At 50.0% G+C, this 23,871-nt stretch overlaps 1 protein-coding gene across 6 annotated transcripts in view; it reads left to right on the top strand.

Moving 5' to 3' along the window:
• Positions 1-23,871, top strand: part of LOC123377601 (diacylglycerol kinase delta-like) — a 191,104-nt gene that overhangs the window by 121,665 nt on the left and 45,568 nt on the right. For all 6 annotated transcript variants that reach the window (XM_045030692.1, XM_045030695.1, XM_045030694.1 and 3 more), the window contains 4 exons: positions 336-442; positions 2,299-2,424; positions 3,184-3,286; positions 22,513-22,675. In XM_045030692.1, coding sequence (XP_044886627.1) covers positions 336-442; positions 2,299-2,424; positions 3,184-3,286; positions 22,513-22,675 — 499 coding nt within the window. The remainder of the gene's footprint in view (positions 1-335; positions 443-2,298; positions 2,425-3,183; positions 3,287-22,512; positions 22,676-23,871) is intronic.

Consider the following 23,871-nt stretch of genomic DNA (forward strand, 5'->3'; position numbering starts at 1 on the left):
CCTGTCTCTGATGCACTAGTACCAGGTGCACGACCCCTGCAGAATGCAGCCAATGGGACATGGTGCAAGGAGCTCTGGTCCATAGGACTCTGATGGGATGGATGCTGGTGCCCATGCTAGGGGGTGGGCACCTGTGCACATGTGTTGGTTGCTATGGGCTTCATTCAGCACTGCTGCAACCAAGCGGTGTTCCCTGTGAGAGAAGGGTCAAGCCCATGGACCAAGCGTTGGTGTCCGTCTGGGGGATTCTGGAGCAGGGAGGACTGTGTGGTGAGGGGAAGCTGTCCCTGCCGCCTTCCCACTCCTCCAGGCTTTTTCATCTCTCTTGCTACTAGTTTGCAAGTTCAAAGCCCACAAGCGCTGTGCTGTGAGAGCCACCAACAACTGCAAGTGGACCACGCTGGCCTCCATAGGAAATGACATCCTCGAGGATGAAGATGGGGTAAGCACTTCCTTCCCTCCCCCTCTGCTGCCAAGAAGGGCACTGCCCTCATATACCCCCGGGCCAGCCACCGAACCAGCCAACCCCTCTTGAGCAAGGGTGCCAATGGCTTTAGCTCTGGACCTACCTGCGTAAAGGAAGCAGTAGGCTAAGTGGGCCTGCTTTTGTTATATGGGTGTGAATCAGGAGTAGCACCATGGAGTCAGTGACTTTGTCCAGACTTACCACCACGTACGTGAGAGCCCAATCTGATCCAGGATCGGGAGCTAATTCCTCCGGAGGAGTTAGAACAACTGCACTTAGAACGACCCCAGAACAGTTCTGCATGGGCCCCACCAGTGGGTGGATGAGACGTTCTGGTGCCCCTTCATCTCCAATTCTATTGCCAAATCCCATAGCCTGTCTCCAAGCAACATCCCCACTGCCTGCTTTGCTTGAGCAAGGATGTGGCCCAGGAATCCTCTCTCTTGTCTTTGTGCTAGGGGCATGAATCCCCCCAGCTGCCCCTGCTGTGAGGGTGTCCCTCCTTCTGGGCCCATGTTGAGGCCTGGTCCGAGTCAGGCCCTGGAGGCAGATGGGGAGGCTGTTGGGATGAGGCCATGCTCCCATGCTGGCCTAGGATAGAAGAGGCACTAGTGACTTTTTCCTGTGGCGGTGGAGGTCCTTGCAGAGCCCCTGGATGCTGCTTTCCTTTAGTCAGTGCCAGGGAGCTATTCAGCGAGAAGACTCTATCTCTGAGTCATTACAACGAATGGGCGACTCTCTGGTGTCTCAAGGCGACAGCCAATACAGGAGAGCAGCTTTTTAAAAGCATCAGCATGCTGTGCCGAAGGCTCTCGGAAAGGAGTCTGTGCATTGTGAGCCAGGCCGGACATCTTCCAATGAGCCAGTGGCCAGGGCCCGGGAGATGGCCCAAGTGCATGGCATGGCTGCAGAGTGTCGTCATCCTCTGCCACGCTGTCCTTGCTGTTTAACCATGAGCAGAGCGGATGTAAAATGTTGCCAGATCCAAACTCTGCTCAGTGACTCACCCACTTTGCCATAAGCCCCGCTGACTCCGCAGCCTGTGCGGCTGCCAGGGGTAAGGCAGGCACGGATTGGAGATGGTGCACTGCGATGCCCAGAGGAGGGGCTGACTCAGATGCTGCTGACGATGATTATAACTCACTGTAGAACATGGAGTGGGGTCGGGGGGTGGGGGAGTATCTAGAGCGGTCCCAGCCCTCTCCACTATGCTGGAGCTGGCACTCCTCTGTGACTGGCCACAGGGGGGTGCTGGTGCTCTTCAGAGTGGGTGGTGTGAAGTCTTTTCCAGAGGCTTGCTGGGCAAAGGGATGGGACTCTGAGAGGCTTTGAAAACCCAGCTACGCTCCTCTCCTCCCGCCCTCCATCAAGGCAGTGTAGCCAGCTGGGCCAGACAAGGTAGGCTGGTTAGACGCCATCAAATAGACAGCTGATCTTCTGGTGTGGTTAGGTGCTTTGGCATCTCAGTCATTGGAATTACCCTCAGAAACAGAGGCTGGTGGAAGAAGGGCGGACAATGAAAGCCAAGCTGAAGTGGACAGATAGTGCCCCTCCCACAATGCCCAACACAACTGGTTTCACAGGCCCTGCTGGATACTGAAGGGGCATTTTCATGCACTAGCTCCTAGCATTTATGCAGCACTTCAATCTGCAGATCTCAAAGCACTTTCCAATGGAGGCCGGTATGATCATCCCTAGTGGGGAAACTGAGGCACAGAGCTTTGGTGTGACTTGCCCAAGATGCTCCAGCAGGTAGAGGTGAGAACAGAATGTGTCTGTGGCCAGGCTGCAAGCCAGGTAATTGACCTGTTCCTTTGCCCTCCTCTCTTCAGGTAGCCATGCCCCATCAGTGGCTGGAGGGAAACCTGCCCGTGAGCGCTCGGTGTGCCGTGTGCGACAGGACCTGTGGCAGTGTCCGGCGGTTGCAGGACTGGAGGTGCCTCTGGTGCAAGGCCATTGTAAGACCCTCTCCCTCCCACCCCCTTCTCTATTCTGTTCTCTCAGACCATGCCCATCACCATGGTATCTGAGTGCCTTGGCCTCTATTATTTCTTTGGATCAGATATGGGTATTGTACACCTTCATGCCATAGCCACGACTGTGGATGCAGACACATAGCTCTGCCTGTGCTGGGGCTCGGTGGTCATAGCGTGTTTGAAGTCCTTCTCAAACACAGCTACGTGGCAGCACCGCTGTAGCACCCACATCCAGCACAGCTACAGGTGTGTTACAAAGCCATGCCCATGGCTGCCGATGGGCGTTATCCACTGAAAAAAAACCCTACCCACGTTGCTCAGAGAAACAGGCAATGGAGCTGGGCAGCCACCACTTCCACTCAGAATAGTAATGGACATGAAAGGGTCTCCAGCCACATGATCTGCATCTGGATCCAGATTCCAACCCCCCAGGAATGGGGGTGTTGGGCTCTAGAGGCTGGCTTCAGCCTATTTTCTCATGCTCTCCACAGACACTAACTGATGGAGCCTCACACCTTCCTGTGCAGTAGATGAGCATTATTGTCCCCACCGCTACCAGCGGGGAAACTGAGGCACAGAGCAGGGATGTGATTTGCCCAAGATCACACAACAGGGCAGTAACAGAGCTGGGAAGAGACCAATGTCTTCTGGCTCCCAGCCTCCTGCTCTCACCACTAGACTAAGCTCCCACCCTTTCGGCCAGTAAGCTCATGCTCTCTCCTGCTGCTTTGTCCACCCTAGGTTCACAGCGCCTGCAAAGAGCTCTTTGGGAAGAAGTGCCCCTTAGGACAGTACAAGGTCTCCATAATCCCGCCAACTGCCCTGAACAGCATCGACTCTGATGGTGAGTACTGGAGCCAAGGACTACTGGCTGCCAGTCAGGCTGGGGCAGAGCTGGTAGGGGGACGTGGGAAGGCACTTCCTTTGAGCTTGATTAGAGTGTCCTGAATGGCTGGAACTGAGTCTCTGAGACCTTGTGGCCCACTGAGCTTGTTCATCTTTCCGGGGTGTCCAATACAGCTGATCCAGAGGACTATAGACTGGATCCTGTTGCAGCTTGTTGAGGCGCCGACATTGCTGGCAGAAATCCACCCCACGCTGCCCTGCTGCTGCAGGGGACACAGGGAAGGAGCTGGCACTCTCCAGAATGTACTGGCTGCCATGTAGGAGCCCTGGAGGCCCCATGGGGAGCTATGCTGAGGCTGACCTCTCAATCCACTTAGCCAGGCACTTGCAGCTCCTGCTTCCCTGCAGATGGAGCCACGATTACTTCCTGAGTAGGGAAAGTGCCTTTGAATGGCTAAGAAGTGGGAAAGATCAATGCAGGCAACTCGCTGCATGGTTCATGCTGGGAGCCGCCTCTCCATCCTTCCCAGCCCCATCTCTTACCTGCATCCCTTGCTGTGTTATCTATAGCACAGCCTGCCAGACCCCAGTCCAGAGCTGTAAGGAGGTATTTTAGTTAACCGGGTAAGCAAGAATATTGGCGCCCCCTAGAAGCGATTCTGAGGCAGGGCATGTGGGGTCATGTCCCACCCAGATTTCTGCCTTTCATTTAACACAGAGGTTTTCAAACTGGGGGGACACCTCCTCCCAGGAGCCGATGGATCGGAAGTTGGTGGGAGCCCCTTAGGCCCCTGGCTCTCCACGCTGTGGGAACCAGGGTGCTGGCTGGCTGCCTGGCAACCCTCCCTGCCTTGCTCCCCAAACCAGGCCACCTCTACACGGCCGGGTGCTTCCCAGGCAGAGTGGGTGGCACAGCTCCAGGCTGCACCCCTGACATGCTCTTGGCTCTCCCCTGAAGGAGCCTGGCGCCAGCAGACGACACCCCATGGAGCTGGCCTCTGCCCGTGGAGCCCAGTTGCCAGCAGCGAGTGAGTGCCTCAGGGAGCGTCTCATGGCAATGCCCCACAGTTTGAAAATCTCTATACTAAATGGAAGGCAGAAATCAGGGGGGCACATGACCCTGCATGCCCCCCATGCTGCCCCATTTTTCTGCCCCCACGGCTTTGTACCCTGGGCGGCTGCCGTGCTCACCCTGCCCTGGTTACAGTCCTGCTCTGGTCCCTGAGCAGAGCATCATCTATGTTTCTTGCTATCTGGCAGATGGAGTCCTTATTTCCTCCTCTGCCTCTGTCCTGCCAGGGGACCAGCTCCTCCAAGTAGCTACTGAGAGGATCTCCCCTTGTGGTCACAGAGGCAAGGGAAGGTAGGATCTGTCCTCTGCAGGATCCAGGCACCACTCCTCTCCTCTTCCAGCTGCTCTGGCAGAAGCACCGTCTAAGGGTGCAAAATGAGGGACGTCTCTCTCCTGGCCTGATGCTCAGCCACTCCTGTGCCCCACAGCACATTCCTGTCTCTCCTCCGATCACATATGGTGTCATTTTCTGATTTCATGCCAATGGCAGGGAGGGAGGGGACCCGATGCCATGCTCTGCAGCTCTCCCCACCCCTGTTGGCAGCTCCGGGGCCGTTTCTCAGCACAGATGGGCAGAGGGAGGAATACATTTCAGTGCAATGAGCAGCATTGCCCCAGTGGGCTACTTCTGTGATTATTTTCCTAGCTTCAAAGGGGAGGGACAATTAATCTTCGTGCTGCAGCTTTGGGAGGGAGTTCCCTCATTGTGCATATAGCATGGCACAGCACGGCAGGCATGGTGGTGTTGTGACCGAGACTCCGGATTCGAAAGCCCCTGTCAGGGTGAGAGAACACTTTATGGGTGTAATAACAGGGGCACCGTATTACTAGTGCTTTGAGATCCTTGGATGGAAGGCGCCATAGACGGGTAAAGATGGGCAACCATCGATCCGCTGGATCCAGGTATACGCGTAAGAGATCTAGTCAGGTGCCTGATGAATCTGTATATGGCTGACAAGCCCAATTCGAGAGCAACACAGCGTTATAAATTTCACAGATCCATGTGTTGTCTAAATTGTAATCCAAGATTAGTCCCTCGCATGAACAGAAATAACTTTGACCGAGTGTTGCGCCTGGCACACAATGCAGGCCCAGAGCATCAGCGGGAAAGGAAAGGGGCCATGGCGGTAGTGGGGAAGAGAGGCTAGCACTGGGTTTGAATTGAGATGGAGAGGAGGATTGGGGAGGGCATTACAAGCAGCAGCTGCAAAGGAGAAGGCTCTTGCAGCAATGTGAGCATGGAGAGGATCCCGGGGTGAGGTGGGAGGAAGGTTAGAGCAGCAGTTTCTAGGTGGCTGGGTGGGAAGATTGCCCAACCAAGGGGTTTCTGCTGTAACTGGGGTGCCAGGCTGGGAGGGGTGAAAAACCCTGTGCTAGGGCCTGCTGACAGCCCCTCGGTCTGAGCTGACCATCTGGGGCAAAGTTTTCAAAAGGAGCCGAAGTCCATTTTCAGAAGGAAGCCGTTGAATGCCAGTGGGATTTAGAGGCCTCCGGCATTTCTGGAATTCAGGCTCCTACGTCCCTGGCAGCATTTTGATGACATTCCCCAGGTCTTGAACTGAGGAGACATTATCCCTGTCTGGGCCTCGCTGCCATCCCCAAATCAGCTGAGGAGCTTCAGCGGCTGTTTAAATCCAGGTTGCACAGTCTCCTTGTAGCTGAGACAAGCCACTCCCGCTCCCCTCTGTAGCATCCCTTCATGCACTCGCTGCCCAGAATCTTCCCTCCAGAGCCTTCGCTTGGCTGTGAGCACTGACTCTGTCCTCTGTTCCCTCCAACTCTTGATCCTTTTACCATCCCAGATGCTTTTTTCGGGGCCTGCTCCGATTCCCTGGTAGCCATCTATAGTGGACAACCCCCATGTACAACCCTCTCCCCCCAGCTAGAGGCTTTGCTTCAGCCATTGTCTATTGGAGTCAGGCTGAGGATGGGATGTGACAGGGTGCTGCTCACACCACTGTGCCACTATCCCAGAGTAACAGGGGTGTTTCTGCCAGATTGATCAGCGGTGAAAGAGTTTCAGTGGAATTCCCGTCACTGGGCTTCTGGATCAGCACACCCGCTGCTCTGTTCTTGGCACAACACTGAGCCACATCTCCCGCTGTGCACTGAAGTCAACAGGGCGATGCTGATTTACAGTTGCTACGGCTTCTCTGGTGATTGTTTCAGTCTGTCTGTCTGCAGACGCAGGCAGACGGCAGTGCATTGCTTCATGCTTGGGTCCCTCGCTGCAGACAGAACCCTCTCAGAGTGAAGGTTCAGGTTCTGCAAATGCTACTGGGGCTAGCTGAGAAGCACCTAACAGTGCTGACTCTAACCCCGGGATCCAGCCAGCGCTGTGTAAATGTGGCTGTAATGGAGTTACTGCTGATTTACACTGGTGTGGGAGGAGAACTGGGCCTTACTTCACTCCTGTGTTTCATCTCATTTCCCCTTTTAAGCATCCTAAGATTGCACTTGTCTTTGAAATAATATCCCTGCATTGGACATTGCCTAGTGATTGTTCATCAGCCACTACCCCAGGTCTTTTTCCTTCTCTCAGGCTGCCCCTGATTGCTCCCTCCACCCCTGTGTTTGTGGCTTTTCTTCTCTGTGTAGCACCCTGGACTTGTGCTCATTTTTATTCCTGTCACTTACCCATGCCAGGTTGAGTCCGTGCAGACAGTGATTTCTGAAATATTCATCATGTGCCCTCTAGTTCTCTGTCATCTGGCAATGTGGTTTCCACCCCTTCGTCCAGGTTGCTGGGAAGTCTTTGGACAGAGTTAAAGCTGATAACGAACCCTGAGGGCGGCCTGTGGACACAGCTTCCAGTCAGAACTGGCCCCTGGCCCTACTGCCGTCTGTTCTTTAGCGTCTCAGTGTCATCCTAACTCGCCTTGCTTCATTGAGGGGCATGGGATCAAATGCCTTTCCCAAATCCTGGGCATAGAATCTACACTGTATTTGCCTTATCTATTTCTGCACAGCAGTTACCTTGTCTGAGAATGAGATTAGATTAGTTTGATATGATGGGCTGGGATTTGATTTAGAAAACTCTGCTGCCTTTTCTGTATAGCATCAATTTCCCCAACTCTGCCCCGACAAATGCGTCTGCTTATCCATCCCTGGAGCCAAGGCTGTCCGGTTTCCTAGGTCTGCTTTTGTGCCAGTCTTCCAGAAACAACGGGATGGCAGTGATAACAGCTCAGAGAGTTTTTATCCAAATTCTCTAATGCTCTCGGGAGGCTTCCATCTGGCTCGAGCTGAGCTAAATATGTTCTCCTCCTCCAGATATTTGCTTGCTTGGTTTTTAATGATTTTGCTGCTTCTGTCATCCAGTGGCTCATCTGCCTCTCTCATTACTCACTGGGATACTGTCAGAGTAACAGTCAGGCATTTAAAAAAACATGGCTGTGCTACTAATAATCTACCTCCCCCACGTGCTGTCTCCTGTCCTTGAGAAATGGTGGCAGGGCGCTCCTTAGCATCCCTCATGGGGAGAGGGGAAAAGCATCGTGCAAACACCTGTCTCTTGCCAGCTGGAGCTGAAGTCTTTTTCAACACCGCTGTGGGGGTTGGGTTTAACTCACTCCTTGGACAGTGATACCAGGCCAGCCCACTCAGTTTCACTGTCTGGTTCTCATGGGCCAAGGCACAAGCAGCTGTGGTGTTTGGATTTCAAGACCCTGGGTTTCTTCCTTTCTCCTTGAGCATCAAACACCCATTACCACCTTGCTTAGTCCTCATTGCACTCAGTGCTTTTCCCAGGGGCCCTCCTGGATTCTTCCTTCATAGGATCATAGAATATCAGGATTGGAAGGGACCTCAGGAGGTCATCTAGTCCAACCCCTTGCTCAAAGGGGGAACCAATCCCCAGACAATTTTTTACCCCAGTTCCCTAAATGGCCCCCTCAAGGATTGAGCTCACAACCCTGGGTTTAGCAGGCCAATGCTCAAACCACTGAGCTATCCCTCTCCTTGCTCAAAGTTGCAATGGCCCATGGAGTCTTTCTTCCCCTCTATCACCTCCACATGCCTTTCCTTCCCCTCTGGGGACTGCAGGTTTCTCTCTCCTCCTCAGCCCTTACTCGCCCCGACTGCAGGTGCCTGTGTCTCCTTTCAGGGCCTTGTAGGTGATTTCATTTGTCCTGTGCCCTCTGAGTGTCTGCCTGGGGCTGCCCCTCTGAACCGAGCCCTCTCACCTAACAGGGCACCAAACTGGCATTCCACAAAGACTAAACCTTCCTTCTTCCTCATCCCCCAGTTCTGCTTGGCACTGTGCCACCTAGCTCCCAGCTTATGGAGGTCTCTGTGAGGTCAGGACTTTCTCTCCAACCCCTTACCAGACCCTATGTTGGATCCAATTAGATTTCAAATATCACAGCGAGATTTCTCTTCCTGCTTCCTCACACCCCAAGATTTTCTGGATGGTTCAGATAAGCTGGCTCTTTCGCTTGCAACCTACGCACTGACTCAGCATCTCCTGGTGATTTGGTTCTCACATCCGATTAATTTGTTCTCTGGCTGTAGCAGATGCTTAGCAATGCCCGGGGAAGGCAGGAGGGACCAGGCGGATAGAGCTGACAAGCTCAGAAATGTGACAGGAGAACTACAGAGCCTTGATTTTTCACAAGCGCGTTCTCGGCAAGCTGCAGATGCTTTCTTTATTGCGGCTATTATACAAAGGTACTTGGGTGAAACCTCATGGTAATACTTGCCTGCGTCTCTGGCTCTCTGAGGGCCTCCACCAGTTATTGGTGAGGGACGTGTGCTTGTCTGCGCTGAGCTGTCACTCATTTTCATGCATTATTTAGGGATGCCAACTTGGTAATATTTAAAAGCTGGACACACCAACAGGAGTTCTGGAACCTCTCTTGCCCCACCTCTTCCCCCTGAGGCACCACCCCTGCCCCTCCTCTCCCCTCAAAGTCCTGTCCCCCATTCGCTCCTCTCCTCTTCCCCTCCTCAGTTGCTTGCTGCTTTCTCCCTCTCTCTTCCATCCCCCATTGCCCTGGTCAGGAGAGACTCTTGTATAGAGCTGGGACTGGGAACTGCAGCCGCCCAACGCAGGTAGGAGGTGGCCCCAGCTTAGTAGGGCAGGGGTCGGCAACCGGTGGCTCACGGCTCGCCAGGGTAAGCACCCTGGCAGGCCATCCCGGTTTGTTTGTCTGCCGCGTCGGCAAGTTTGGCCGATCGCGGATCCCACTGGCCGCGGTTCGCGGTCCCAGGCCAATGCGGGAGGCAGGAAGCTGCGGCCAGAACATCCCTCGGCTCGCGCCGCTTCCTGCCTCCCGCATTGGCCTGGGACCGCGAACCGCGGCCAGTGGGAGCCGCGATCGGCCGAACTTGCCGACGCGGCAGATAAACAAACCGGGCCGGCCCGCCAGGGTGCTTACCCTGGCGAGCCGCGAGCCACCGGTTGCCGACCCCTGTTAGTAGGGGCTGGCGTGGGTGATGACCCAGCGCCTCCCCCGGCCACAGTAACTGGATGTTCTGTGTCCAGTCAGTACACCCGACTGGACACTGTCAGGTCCCCTTTTTGACCAGATTTCCGGTTGAAAACTGGGCACCTGGCAACCCTAGCATTATTTCATATATTCCAAGGCCAGAAGGGAGTACTGTGACCATCAAGTCAGATCTCCTGGATAGCACAGGCCAGAGAACTTTCTGTTCCTGTTTGAACGAAAGCAAATCTTTTAAAAAAACTTCCAACCTTGATATAAAAGCTGCCAGAATCCACCATGACCTTGGCAATTTGTTCCAATGGTTAATCTTCCTGACTGTTAAACATGTATGCCTAGTTCCATTCTGAATTTGTCTAGCTTGAACTTCCAGCCACTGGATCTTGTTATACCTTCATCTGCTAGACTAAAGAATCTATTATCTATTTTTTGTTCTCCATGTAAGTACTAATAAATCATGATCAAGTCAGCCCTTAGTCTTCTCTTTGTTAAGCTAAATAGATTGAGCATATTTTCCAATCTTTTAGTCATTCTCATGGCTCTTCTCTGAACTCAGTCCAATTTATCACCATCATTCTTGAATTGCGGACACTAGAACAGGACATAATATTCCAGCAGTAGTCCCTAATACAGAGGTAAAATCACCCCTCTTCTCCTACTCACTACCCCCCTGTTTATATATCCAAAGATTACTCCTGGGGGAATTCTGTACCACTGTGCACGTGCAGAATTTGTGTCCCCCACAGATTTCTTTGCTTCCCTGCAGAAAAATGACTTTCTGACGGGGAAGCAAAGGGAACCCACAAGAGCGGTCATATGACCCTCCCCAGCAGTATGTTTCGGGTGCCCAGGGCAGCTGGCAGAGAGGTAAATCACTGTGGGGCAGGGGGCGGGACTGGGGAAGATACTGCTGGTGGCTCCTACCCTGCGCCGGGCTCAGCTGCTAGTCCCGGCTGGGCTGGGGGGATGGGACTTCCTCTTCCCCTGCACAGCATCCAAGGTCATGTCAGTCACCCCGGCTGTAAGAAGCTTTGCAAACTCCCCCCTCCCCCCACCCCGGCCATGCTTCCTGCACCCATTGCTCCTCAGCTGCAGGGGGAGGGGGCACTGTACAGGCAGCTGGTCCCCCATCCGCCCAACCTCTGTGCATCCAGACCCCCTCATACTCAGACTCCCACACTCAGAACCCCACCTGACAAGCCACACACTCCCTTCACCTGGACAATTCCAATGAGTAACCAGCACTTGGATCCCCACCCTACTAAGCCCCAAACAGCTGCACCTGGATCCCCACTCCCCCAGCATCTGGACCCCCCTCCACTGAGCCCCTCACACCCAGACCCCTCTGCCGAGTTCTATCCCCCACCACATGCAGACCTCCCACCCCGAGTCCCATCCACCTTAACCTGGACCCTCCAGCAGAGTCCCATTACTGTTGCGCCCAGATCCCCCCGAGCCACCTACATCCAGATTGCCCCACACAGAACCCTCTCAACACACGACTGGATCCCCTCCCACTAAGCCCCTCCACACATGGATCCTGCCTTGCTGAGCCTGCCTGCCCACACCTAGTGCACGCATGGAGGGGCCGGACCCTGGAGTGTTTCTGGGGCAGGCCTGGTCCTTGCACTGTGTCAGGGTTGGGTGCAGCCCCACTGCTTAGTCTGTGTTCTGGAGGTGGGGGGGGACTGCACAGTGATCTCCCACCTCTGTACAACCAGTGGCTTGTGCTCCCCAATGCCATGCTGTAGCCTCCACATTTATTTGACAAATAACATTTTAAAATATTGTGCGCAGAATTTTTAATTTTTTGGCATAGAATGCCCTCAAGAGTAAAAGATCATACAGCCCTTTTGGCTACAGCATCACACTTGGCACTCATGTCCAGCTGATTATCCAGTATGACCCCCAAGTCTTTTTCAAAGTTGCTGTTTCCCAGGATAGAGCCCCCATCCTGTAAGTATGGTGCATTCTCTGTTCCTAGATGTATGACTTTACGTTTGGATGTATTGAAATGAATATTGTTTGCTTGTGCCCAACTTACCAAGTGACTGAATGGTTTGGACCATGCCATCTTGTGGTGTCTTAGATACAGTCATCATAACTGGTGGAAACAATGCTTTTTGGAAAGTCACCATAGCTCATTATTGAGGTGTTCTTATCTCCTGGTGATGTAGAACCCGGAGCTGCGTGGTCCCAGGACGGGAATAGTGTGAGGGTGTAGGTTACAGCAGCAGCAGCAGCAGCAGCAGCAGAGTTGTGTGGGGAGCCCAGGGCTGGAGTAGGCTGGGGTCTGTAGGTTGGGATTTATGTGCATTGGTAGAGTGATGAGAAAACCTCCACAGCTGAATCCCTCCTGCTAGCTAGGGCTGTCAGGTCGTTGGTGTCACACCCATATCTCTCTCTCCCAGAAGACATGCACACTTACTGGATGTGAGTCTGTGTAGTCACAAAGTCCAGAACTGGCGAAGGAAGACCCCTCCCTTTCTGGAAGCAGCGCTGGGCAGAGCAGAGAGCGAAGCTGACATCCCTTCCCGGCACTGGGCAGCACTCAGCATGCCCTGTGCAGAATGCAGAACTGGGCCTTTCACGAGAAGAGTAGCGAAAGAAAGCGATTCCACAGCCAAGTGAAGCGGAGGCGGCTGCGGGCTCTGGGCCAGCTATTGATCCCTGTCTGTAGCGGTGCCAGCCCTGATCCATTAGCAGATTTCATTTCCAATTTAATTTCTTTAAAAGTGCTGCACTGACTGTAAATCCTTTGTGGGCTCCCAGATTGTTCATCTGGTGTTTACTTAACAGTCAGTGCTTTGCTCAGCAAACGCCGTGCATCCTCTGCTGAGCCCTGACTGCCTCGCAGCAAAAACCCCACCAGGGATTTGCTCCTGCCTGCAGAAAACAAGGGCTGTTTTCCAGCCACACACCTGGCAGCCTTTCCTGATTTCTACACTCCATCCCCAGATCCGAACCTGGGTCAGACAGCCTCTGCTTGTGCCTTCTGCAGCATGGCTCCAATTCAGGACAGCACTTATACACTTCGAGTGCAGAAGGTGGGGGCCTGCAACTATTTTAAAAATTAATACTGGCCGCTCCAGGCTTGTATTAAACTCCCAAGGTTACAGCCTCTCTCTGGCCTTGGATGGGTAGATATTGCACCACCCAAATGCAAAAAACCCCTTTGAACCCAGGAAGGCGCCCTTGGGAATTCCTCCCTGTGGGGTACCCTCAAGCCCTTTCATTCCCCCTCCCATCCCCCCCGGGGAAGAGCTGAGAAAGAAAACAAAGGAAATTAGCTGTTGCTACCAGCTAATCAAACAACATGCACAAACATCTTAGGACACCAAAGATCCAATCCTGTTCTTAAAAAAGGTAAATTTTTTCAAAAACAAAAAAGAAAGAAAATACCTCTGGAACTTAGGCTTTTGCTAGATTTTAAAAGAGCAATTCCAAAAATTAAGCACCCAAAATAGCTTTCTTGGGGGTTCAGCTTAAAGGTTACAAGCAAACAAAAGCATCTGGGGTTAGCAAAGAGGAGTCCATTAGCCATAAGAAATAAACAGAAATAACCCTAATCACATCTTTCTAAACATTCCTGATCTACTTACACATTTGGGGGTTCCAGATAAGAAGTTCTTGGTATGATCTGATGATTTATGATCATACCTGGCTTAAAGCTGCTTACAGCATTGCTGCTCTGTATCTCTGCTCTCCGGAGAACAACAAACAGACAAAGGGAAGTTTTTTTTTCCCCAATTTTAAAAAGTTCTAGCCCTCCCATTGGCTCTTTTTTACATAAGAACATAAGAATGTCTGTACTGGGTCAGACCAAAGGTCCATCTAGCCCAGTATCCTGTGTACTGACAGGGGCCAATGCCAGGTGCCCCAGAGGGAATGAACCTAACAGGTAATGATCAAGTGATCTCTCTCCTGCCATCCATCTCCATCCTCTGACAAACCGAGGCTAGGGACACCCTTGCTTACCTATCCTGCCTAATATCCATGAACGGCCTTAACCTCCATTAATGTATCCAGTTCTCTTTTAAACGTTGTTATAGTCCTAGCCTTCACAACCTCCTCAGGCTAGGAGTTCCACAAGTTGACTGTGCGCTGTGTGAAGAAGAACTTCCTTTTATTTGTTTTAAACCTGCTGCCCATTAATTTCATTTGGTGACCCCTAATTCTTATATTATGGGAACAAGTAAATAACTTTTCCTTATTTACTTTCTCTACACCACTCATGATTTTATATACCTCTGTCATATCCCCCCTTAGACTCCTCTTTTCCAAGCTGAAAAGTCCTAGCCTCTTTAATCTCTCCTCATATGGGACCCTCTCCACACCCCTTATCATTTTAGTTGCCCTTCTCTGAACCTTTTCTAATGCCAGTATATCTTTTTTGAGATGAGGAGACCACATCTGTACACAGTATTCAAGATGTGGGCGTACCATGGATTTACATAAGGACAATAAGATATTTTCTCCGTCTTATTCTCTATTCCTTTTTAAATTATTCCTAACATGCTGTTTGCTTTTTTGACTGCCCCTGCACACTGCATGGACATCTTCAGAGAACTATCCACGATGACTCCAAGATCTTTTTTCTGACTCGTTATAGCTAAATTAGCCTCCATCATATTGTATGTATAGTTGGGGTTATTTTTTCCAATGTGCATTACTTTACATTTATCCACATTAAATTTCATTTGCCATTTTGTTGCCCAATCACTTAGTTTTGTGAGATCTTTTTGAAGTTCTTCACAGTCTGCTTTGGTCTTAACTACCTTGAGCAGTTTAGTATCATCTGCAAACTTTGCCACCTCACTTTTTACCCCTTTCTCCAGATCATTTATGAATAAGTTGAATAGGATTGGTCCTAGGACTGACCCTTGGGGGACAGCACTTGTTACCCCTCTCCATTCTGAGAATTTATCATTTATTCTTACCCTTTGTTCCCTGTCTTTTAACCAGTTCTCAGTCCATGAAAGGACCTTCCCTCTTATCCCATGACAACTTAATTTACGTAAGAGTCTTTGGTGAGGGACCTTGTCAAAGGCTTTCTGGAAATCTAAGTACACTATGTCCACTGGATCCTCCTTGTCCACATGTCTGTTGACCCCTTCAGAGAACTCTAATAGATTAGTAAGACACAATTTCCCTTTACAGAAACCATGTTGACTTTTGCCCAACAATTTATATTCTTCTATGTGCCTGACAATTTTATTGTTTACTATTGTTTCAACTAATTTGCCCGGTACCGATGTTAGACTTACTGGTCTGTAATTGCCGGGATCACCTCAGAGCCCTTTTAAAATATTGGCGTTACATTAGCTATCTTCTAGTTGTTGGGTACAAAGGCCGATTTAAAGGACAGGTTACAAACCCTAGTTAATAGTTCCGCAACTTCACATTTGAGTTCTTTCAGAACTCTTGGGTGAATGCCATCTGGTCCTGGTGACTTGTTACTGTTAAATTTACCAATTAATTCCAAAATCTCCTCTAGTGACACCTCAATCTGTGACAATTCCTTAGATTTGTCACCTACAAAAGCCAGCTCAGGTTTGGGAATCTCCCTGGAAAGACTGAAGCAAAGAATTCGTTTAGTTTCTCCGCAATGACTTCATCGTCTTTAAGCGCTCCTTTTGTATCTCGATCGTCCAGGGGCCCCACTGGTTGTTTAGCAGTCTTCCTGCTTCTGATGTACTTAAAAAACATTTTGTTATTACCTTTTGAGTTTTTGGCTAGCCTTTCTTTAAACTCGTCTTTGGCTTTTCTTATTACATTTTTACACTTAATTAGGCAGTATTTATGTACCTTTCTATTTACCTCACTAGGATTTGACTTCCAGTTTTTAAAAGATGCCTTTTTATCTCTCACTGCTTCTTTTACATGGTTGTTAAGCCACGGTGGCTCTTTTTTAGTTCTTTTACTGTGTTCTTTAATTTGGGGTATACATTGACGTTGGGCCTCTATTATGGTGTCTTTGAAAAGCATGCATGCAACTTGCAGGGATTTCACTTTAGTCACGGTACCTTTTAATTTCTGTTTAACTAACCCCTTCATTTTTGCATAGTTCCCCTTTCTGAAATTAAATGCCACAGTGTTGGGCTGTTGAGATGTTCTTCCCACCGCAGGGATGTTAAATGTTATTATATTATGGTCACTATTTCCAAGCGATCCTGTTATAGTTACCTCTTGGACCAGCTCCTGCGCTCCACTCAGGACTAAATCTAGAGTTGCCTCTCCCCTTGTGGGTTCCCGTACCAGCTGCTCCAAGAAGCAGTCATTTAAAGTATTGAGAAATGTTGTCTCTGCATTTCGTCCTGAGGTGACATGTTTCCAGTCAATATGGGGATAATTGAAATCCCCCACTATTATTGAGTTCTTAATTTTGATAGCCTCTCTAATTTCCCTTAGCATTTCATCCTCACTATCACTGTCCTGGTCAGGTGGTCGATAATAGAGCCCTAATGTTATATTCTTATTAGAGCATGACATTACTATCCTTAGAGATTTTATGGAACATGTGGATTCACTTAAGATTTTTACTTCATTTGATTCTACATTTTCTTTCACATATAGTGCCACTCCTCCCCCCCCCTCCCCCCCCCCACGACCTGTTCTGTCCTTCCGATATATTTTGTACTCTGGAATGACTGTGTCCCATTGATTGTCCTCAGTCCACCAGGTTTCTGTGATGGGGGGAAGGATAGCTCAGTGGTTTGAACATAGGCCTCCTAAACCCAGGATTGTGAGTTCAATCCTTAAGGGGGCCATTTAGGGATCTGGAGCACAAATCTGTCTGGGGATAGGTCCTGCTTTGAGCAGGGGGTTGGGCTAGATGACCTCCTGAGGTTCTTTCCAATCCTGATATTCTATGATTATATCAATGTCCTCCTTTATCACACCCATCTTATTATTTAGACTTCTAGCATTTATATAAAAGCACTTAAAAAAAATGTCACTGTTTATTTGTCTGCCCTTTTCTGATGTGTCCAATTCTTTTTTGGGACTGTTTCTCATCTGATCTGCCCTCTAGATTATCCTCTTCCATCCTCTCCTCCTGACTAAAACCTTGAGAATCTCTATCAATAGACTCTCCTCTAAGAGACGTCTCTGTCCGATCCATGTGCTCCTCTGCAGCAGTTGGCTTTCCCCCATCTTAGTTTAAAAACTGCTCTGCACCCTTTTTAATGTTAAATGCCAGCAGTCTGGTTCCACTTTGGTTTAGGTGGAGCCCATCTCTCTGTATAGGCTCCCCCATCCCAAAAGTTTCCCCAGTTCCTAATGAATGTAAACCCCTCCTCTCTACACCATCATCTCATCCACACATTGAGACTCTGAAACTCTGCCTGCCTACCTGGCCCTGCAGGTGGAACTGGGAGCATTTCTGAGAATGCCACCATAGAAGTCCTGGATTTCAGTCTCTTCCCTAGCAGCCTAAATTTGGCCTCCAGGACGTCTCTCCTACCCTTCCCTATGTCATTGGTTACTACATGTACCACGACCACCGGCTCCTCCCCAGCACTATGCATAAGTCTATCTAGATGACTCAGAGACTCATAGACTTTAAGGTCAGAAGGGACCATTATGATCATCTAGTCTGACCTCCCGCACAATGCAGGCCACAGAATCTCACCCACCCACTCCTGTAACAAACCCCTAACCTTTGTCTGAGTTATTGAAGTCCTCAAATTGTGGTTTGAAGACCTCAAGCTGCAGAGAATCCTCCAGCAAGTGACTGCAGAGGAAGGTGAAATACCTCCAGGGCCTCTGCCAATCTGCCCTGGAAGAAAATTCCTTCCCGACCCCAAATATGGCGATCAGTTAAACCCTGAGCATGTGGGCAAGACTCACCAGCCAGCACCCAGGAAAGAATTCTCTGTAGTAACTCAGATCCCACCCTATCTAACATCCCATCACAGACCACTGGGCATATTTACCTGCTAATAAAGATCAGTTGCCAAATTAATTGCCAAAATTAGGCTATCCCATTATACCATTCCCTCCATAAACTTATCAAGCTCCCCTTGGAAGGCTGTTCTAGAACTTCACTCCTCTAATGGTTAGAAACCTTCGTCTGATTTCAAGTCTAAACTTCCAAGTGTCCAGTTTATATCCATTTGTTCTTTTGTCCACATTGGTACTAAGCTTAAATAATTCCTCTCCCTTTCTAATATTTATCCCTCTGATATATTTATAAAGAGCAATCATATACCCCCTCAACCTTCTTTTGGTTAGGGAAACAAGCCAAGCTCTTTGAGTCTCCTTTCATAAGACAGGTTTTCCATTCCTCGGATCATCCTAGTAGCCCTTCTCTGTACCTGTTCCAGTTTGAATTCATCCTTCTTAAACATGGGAGACGAGAACTGCACACGGTATTCCAGATGAGGTCTCACCAGTGCCTTGTATAACGGTATTAACACCTCCTTATCTTTGCTGGAAATACCTCACCTGATGCATCCTAAAACCGCATTAGTTTTTTTAACGGCCATATCACATTGGCGGCTCATAGTCATCCTGTGATCAACCAATACTCGGAGGTCCTTCTCCTCCTCTGTTACTTCCAACTGATGTGTCCCTAATTTATAACCAAAATTCTTGTTATTAATCCCTAAATACATGACCTTGCACTTTTCACTATTAAATTTCATCCTATTACTATTACTCCAGTTTACAAGGTCATTCAGATCTTCCTGTATGATATCCCAGTCCTTCTCTGTGTCCTCCCAGCTTTGTGTCATCTGCAAACTTTATTAGCACATTCCCACTTTTTGTGCCAAGGTCAGTAATAAAAAGATTAAATAAGATTGGTCCCAAAACCAATCCCTGAGGAACTCCACTAGTAACCTCCTTCCAGCCTGACAGTTCACCTTTCAGTATGACCCGTTGTAGTCTCCCCTTTAACCAGTTCCTTATCCACCTTTCAATTTTCATATTGATCCCCATCTTTTCCAATTTAACTAATAATTCCCCATGTGGAACCGTATCAAATGCCATACTGAAATCGAGGTAAATTAGATCCACTGCGTTTCCTTTGTCTAAAAAATCTGTTACCTTCTCAAATAAGGAGATCAGGTTGGTTTGGCACGATCTACCTTTTGTAAAACCATGTTGTAATTTGTCCCAATTACCATTGACCTCAATGTCCTTAACTACTTTCTCCTTCAAAAATTTTTCCAAGACCTTACATACTACAGATGTCAAACTAACAGGCTTATAGTTACTCAGATCACTTTTTTCCCCTTTCTTAAAAATAGGAACTATGTTAGCAATTCTCCAGTTGTACAGTACAACCCCTGAGTTTACTGATTTATTAAAAATTCTTGCTAATGGGCTTGCAATTTCATGTGCCAGTTCCTTTAATATTCTTGGATGAAGATTATCTGGGCCCTCCAATTTTGTCCATTAAGCTGTTCGAGTTTGGCTTCTACCTCGGATGTGGTAATATCTACCTCCATATCCTCATTCCCATTTGTCATCCTACCATTATCCCTAAGCTCCTCATTAGCCTAATTAAAGACCAAGGCAAAGTATTTGTTTAGATATTGGGCCATGCCTAGATTATCCTTAACTTCCACTCCATATCCTTAACTTCCACTCCATCCTCAGTGTTAGATGGTCCCACTTCTTCTTTCTTTGTTTTCTTCTTATTTATATGGCTATATAACCTTTTACTATTGGTTTTAATTCCCTTTGCAAGGTCCAACTCTACATGGCTTTTGGCCTTTCTCACTTTATCCCTACATGTTCTGACCTCAATAAGGTAGCTTTCCTTGCTAATCCCTCCCATCTTCCACTCCTTGTAGGCTTTCTGCTTTTTCTTAATCACCTCTCTGAGATGCTTGCTCATCCAGCTTGGCCTACAACTCCTGCCTATGAATTTTTTCCCCTTTCTTGGGATGCAGGCTTCTGATAGCTTCTGCAACTTTGACTTGAAGTAATTCCAGGCCTCCCCCACCTTTAGATCCACAAGTTCTTCAGTCCAATCCACTTCCCTAACTAATTTTCTTAATTCTTTAAAGTTAGCCCTTTTGAAATAAAAAACCCTAGTCCCAGATCTGTTTTTGTTTATCCTTCCATCTAGTTTGAACTGAATTAGCTCATGATCACTCGAACCAAGGTTGTCCCCTACAACCATTTCTTCTAGGAGGTCCTCACTACTCACGAAAACCAAATCTAAAATGGCATCCCCTCTTGTTGGTTCTTCAACTACTTGGTGAAGAAATCCATCAGCTATCACATCCAGAAAAATCTGAGCCCTATTATTATTACTAGCACTTGTCCTCCAGTCTATATCTGGGAAGTTAAAGTCTCCCATGATCGCACAATTCCCATTAGTGTTTACTTCATTAAAAACATTAAAGAGATCTCTATCCATATCCAAATCAGATCCCAGAATCAGATCCCAGTGGTCTGTAGCACACCCCAAGCACTGTCTCAGGGGAGGCTCTAGTAGCTTTCTTTCCCAATGTGATTTTTGCCCAGACAGACTCTGTCTTATCCATTCCATCACTTCTTATTTTTTACAGTTAACCTCATCATTGATATACAATGCTACTCCACCACCTTTGCTTTTATTTCTGTCTTTCCTAAACAGCACATAGCCTTCAGTACCTGTACTCCAGTCATGACTACTATTCCACCATGTTTCTGTTATCCCTATAATATCCTATTTCACTTTCTGCACCAGTAGCACTAGTTTCTCCATTTTGTTACCTAGGCTCCTCGCATTAGTGTACAAACATCTTAATTTTTGCCATTTGGCTTCACTGACATTCTTTACCTGGTTAGGCACAGACATTCTACCACCAGTATCACCAATTAGACTGGTATCTAAACTACACTTCCTCCTTATGTCCATTCTCCTGCCCATGGCTGTATCCTCTCTTACTTTTTCTTCTTCCCTCTCAATGTTAAAATCTGGTGTGGAGATTACCTGGATATCTCCCAACCATCTCCCCCAATTTCCTAGTTTAAAGCTCTCTTAATCAGTTGTGCCAGCCTCCATCCTAGAAGTCTGTTTCCCTCCTTACTCAGGTGAAGTCCATCCTGAGAGAACAGTCCTTTGTCTATGAATGCTTCCCAGTGGCCGTACATCCCAAAGCCCTCCTTATAGCACCACGGCCTTATAGCTCCATGGCCTGAGCCATCTGTTGATTGTCACACCTTTGTTGCCCTTCTCTAGGAACAGACAGAATCCCACTGAAGATCACCAGAGCCTCAATTTCCTTAAGCGTCTTCCCCAGTCTGGCATAGTCTCCCTTGATACGTTACAGTGAGAATCTAGCTGTATCATTTGTTCCCACATGAAGGACAATCAGTGGATTCTTTCCCACTCCCATTAGGATCCTCTTCAGCCTCAGGTCCACATCCCGTATCTTAGCACCCGGCAGACAGCACACCCTTCTGTTCTCCGGATCAGCTCTGGTTACAGGCTTGTCTATTCTTCTCAGTAAGGAGTCCCCAATCACGTAGACCTGCCTTTTCCTGGTGACAGTGTGATTCTCCGGTCTATCCCCTATTCCCTCTGGCTGCAAGTCCTCGAGAGATCCACAACCTTCACACCAGGCAGGCAAGTCACCATACAGTTCTTCTGGTCAGGTGCCTACTCCTTTTCTTTTACCTGTGGGCTTCTTAATCCTTTACAGGTAAAGCAAGTAGAGAACAGCTACTAAGAGGAATTTTATAGCTAACTGGCTGTCTGGGTGTCCGTAAAAGGGAACTACCCCCCCTTCGTTTATCACAATGCCCTTCCTGAATAGGGATGCTTCCTGAATCAGACCTAAGGGCCAAGCATGCATGTATTGCCAGGGCCAGACCTTAATAAGGTGGCAGTGTATCTTGGGAAGAACATGGCATACACCCAAGCGTGGAATAAGTGTCCGTTCAGAAGGGGTGCTGATCCTACTTCCATTAGAGTCAGTGGCAACAAGATCAGCCCCAGAATGCACTAGGAGAGAATTTAACAGCAGTGGTCTGTGTGTCTCCGTTTCTGTGGCACTTCTTCCCATAGTATCCGGATGTCACATATGTCGAGGGGTTAACATAGGTTTCCCCGTATGGTTCATCTCCAGCTCCGTCCCGGGCACTGCTGCTATGGTGTCAATCTCCCTTCCCGTCCATCGTCGTTAGTACACTGGGGCAGCAGCCAGTGGCTCCCCTCCAAATGGGATCCAAGCTCTGTTGTGTTGGGCACTGCACACACGCGGACCCTGCACAGCTGTAAAGAGTGGGTGGGGCCATGCTGCACATGGAAGCTGCTTTTCTCTATTGAGTCTGGGGCCGGAGACTTTGGTTGTGACTCTCCCCGAGCCCATTATTAGTAGCATTCGTTGTGGGGTTATTAGTAGCATTCATTGTGTACATTCCTGCATGTCATGTGGGGCTGAGGCTGGGAATCTGCCAGGTACTTCAGCCAAAATCTCCCTGAGCTGTTGGCCTAAAAGGCCAAGTGAAGGCACTCTTTTACGCTCCCTTCCTCTCGGCCTATTGCAAAGCAGCTCTCTGTAGTACTTCCCTGGCCCCCATTGCCAGGCTCTGAGCCCCTCACAGTCTCTATCCTCACACCCTCTGGGGCAGGGCAGTGCTGTTGTCCCCATTGCACATGTAACCCCTACCCAGGGTTACATACGTAGTTGGTAGCAGAGCAGGGATTTGGACCCAAGCCCCAGGCTATTGCACTGCTCACTGGGGCACTCGGTTTTTCCCCAGGCTTCTGGAAGGCCACCTGCCCCTCGTCCTGCTCCAGCCCTCTGCTGGCCTTCGTCAACTCCAAGAGTGGTGACAACCAGGGTGTGAAGTTCCTGCGCAAATTCAAGCAGTTCCTCAACCCAGCGCAAGTCTTCGACCTGATGAACGGAGGCCCTCACCTGGGGTAAGCAACAGCGCCCCCTGCTGCCCAGCCCACTCCTTGCGCTTGTGCCCACAGCGCCCCCTGCCATACGACCCCTTCCTTGTGCTTGCGCCCATGGCACCCTCTTCCGCCCGGCCCACTCCCTGCACTCGTGCCCATGGCGCCCCCTGCCACCTGGCCCCCTCCCTGCGCTTGCGCCCATGGCGCCCCCTGCCGCCCAGCCCACTCCCTGTGCTCATGCCCATGGCGCCCCCTGTTGCCTGGCCCACTCCCTGCACTCGTGCCCACAGCGTCTGCTGCCGCCCGGCCCACTCCACAGCGCCCCCTGCTTCCCGACGATGTCCCCTGCCACCCAGCCAATTTCCTGCACTCACGCCCACAGCCCCCCCGCCTCCTGACCCCCTCCCTGCGCTTATGCTCAGGGCGCCCCCGGCCACCTGACCCCCTCCTTGCACTCATGCTCACAGGGCCCCCTGCAGCCCAGCCCCTTCTGTTTGCTCAGGCCACAGCACCCCCTGCAACCCGGTCCCCTCTGTGCGCATGCATCGGCGCAGCCCCCTGGAGCCTGGCCCCCTCCATGCACTTGCACCCACTGCACCGCCTGCAGCCCAACCTCCTCCGAGTGCTCATGCCCACAGCACCCCCTGCAGCCCAGACCCCTCCCTGCACTCATGCCCACACGGCTCCCTGAAGTCCAGCCCTCTCCCTATGCTTGCGCCCGCAATGTCTCCTGCAGCCTGGCCCCCTCCATGCGCTCACACCAGCAGGGCCAGGCCTCACACCCCATGAGACAGTGCGTCCCTTCCCTCCCTTCCTTTTTTGAGCTACCTTGGGGCCAGGGAAAATGAGGAAGCTGCTCAGATCCTAGAGACACGTGACTCCATCCACCCAGCCAGGCACACCCCGTATGTCCCCGTAGCTGGGAGGGCCTCATAAAGATGGGCCAAACAGAAACCTCAGCAGTTCCCACCTGCTCTGTAATGGGCTGAACTGGGGCTCCAGCCCTTAATGCTCTGAACTAGATGAGGCTGGGCTGTTTGGATTGGGTATACTGTGTTGCTCTCAGCCCGGCTCCAGCCTGAGCCCAAGCACCTATCCTGCAATTTTATATCCCCTCAGGCCTAGCCCTGTGTCATGGAGTGTGGGGGAGCCAGGGCCCTGTACCCCCCACTTCCTGCGATTCACCGTGACTCTCAGCCAGTCAGTAAAACAGAAGG

This window comes from Mauremys mutica, chromosome 9 (genome assembly GCF_020497125.1).
Source record: "Mauremys mutica isolate MM-2020 ecotype Southern chromosome 9, ASM2049712v1, whole genome shotgun sequence".
NCBI lineage: Eukaryota > Metazoa > Chordata > Testudines > Geoemydidae > Mauremys > Mauremys mutica.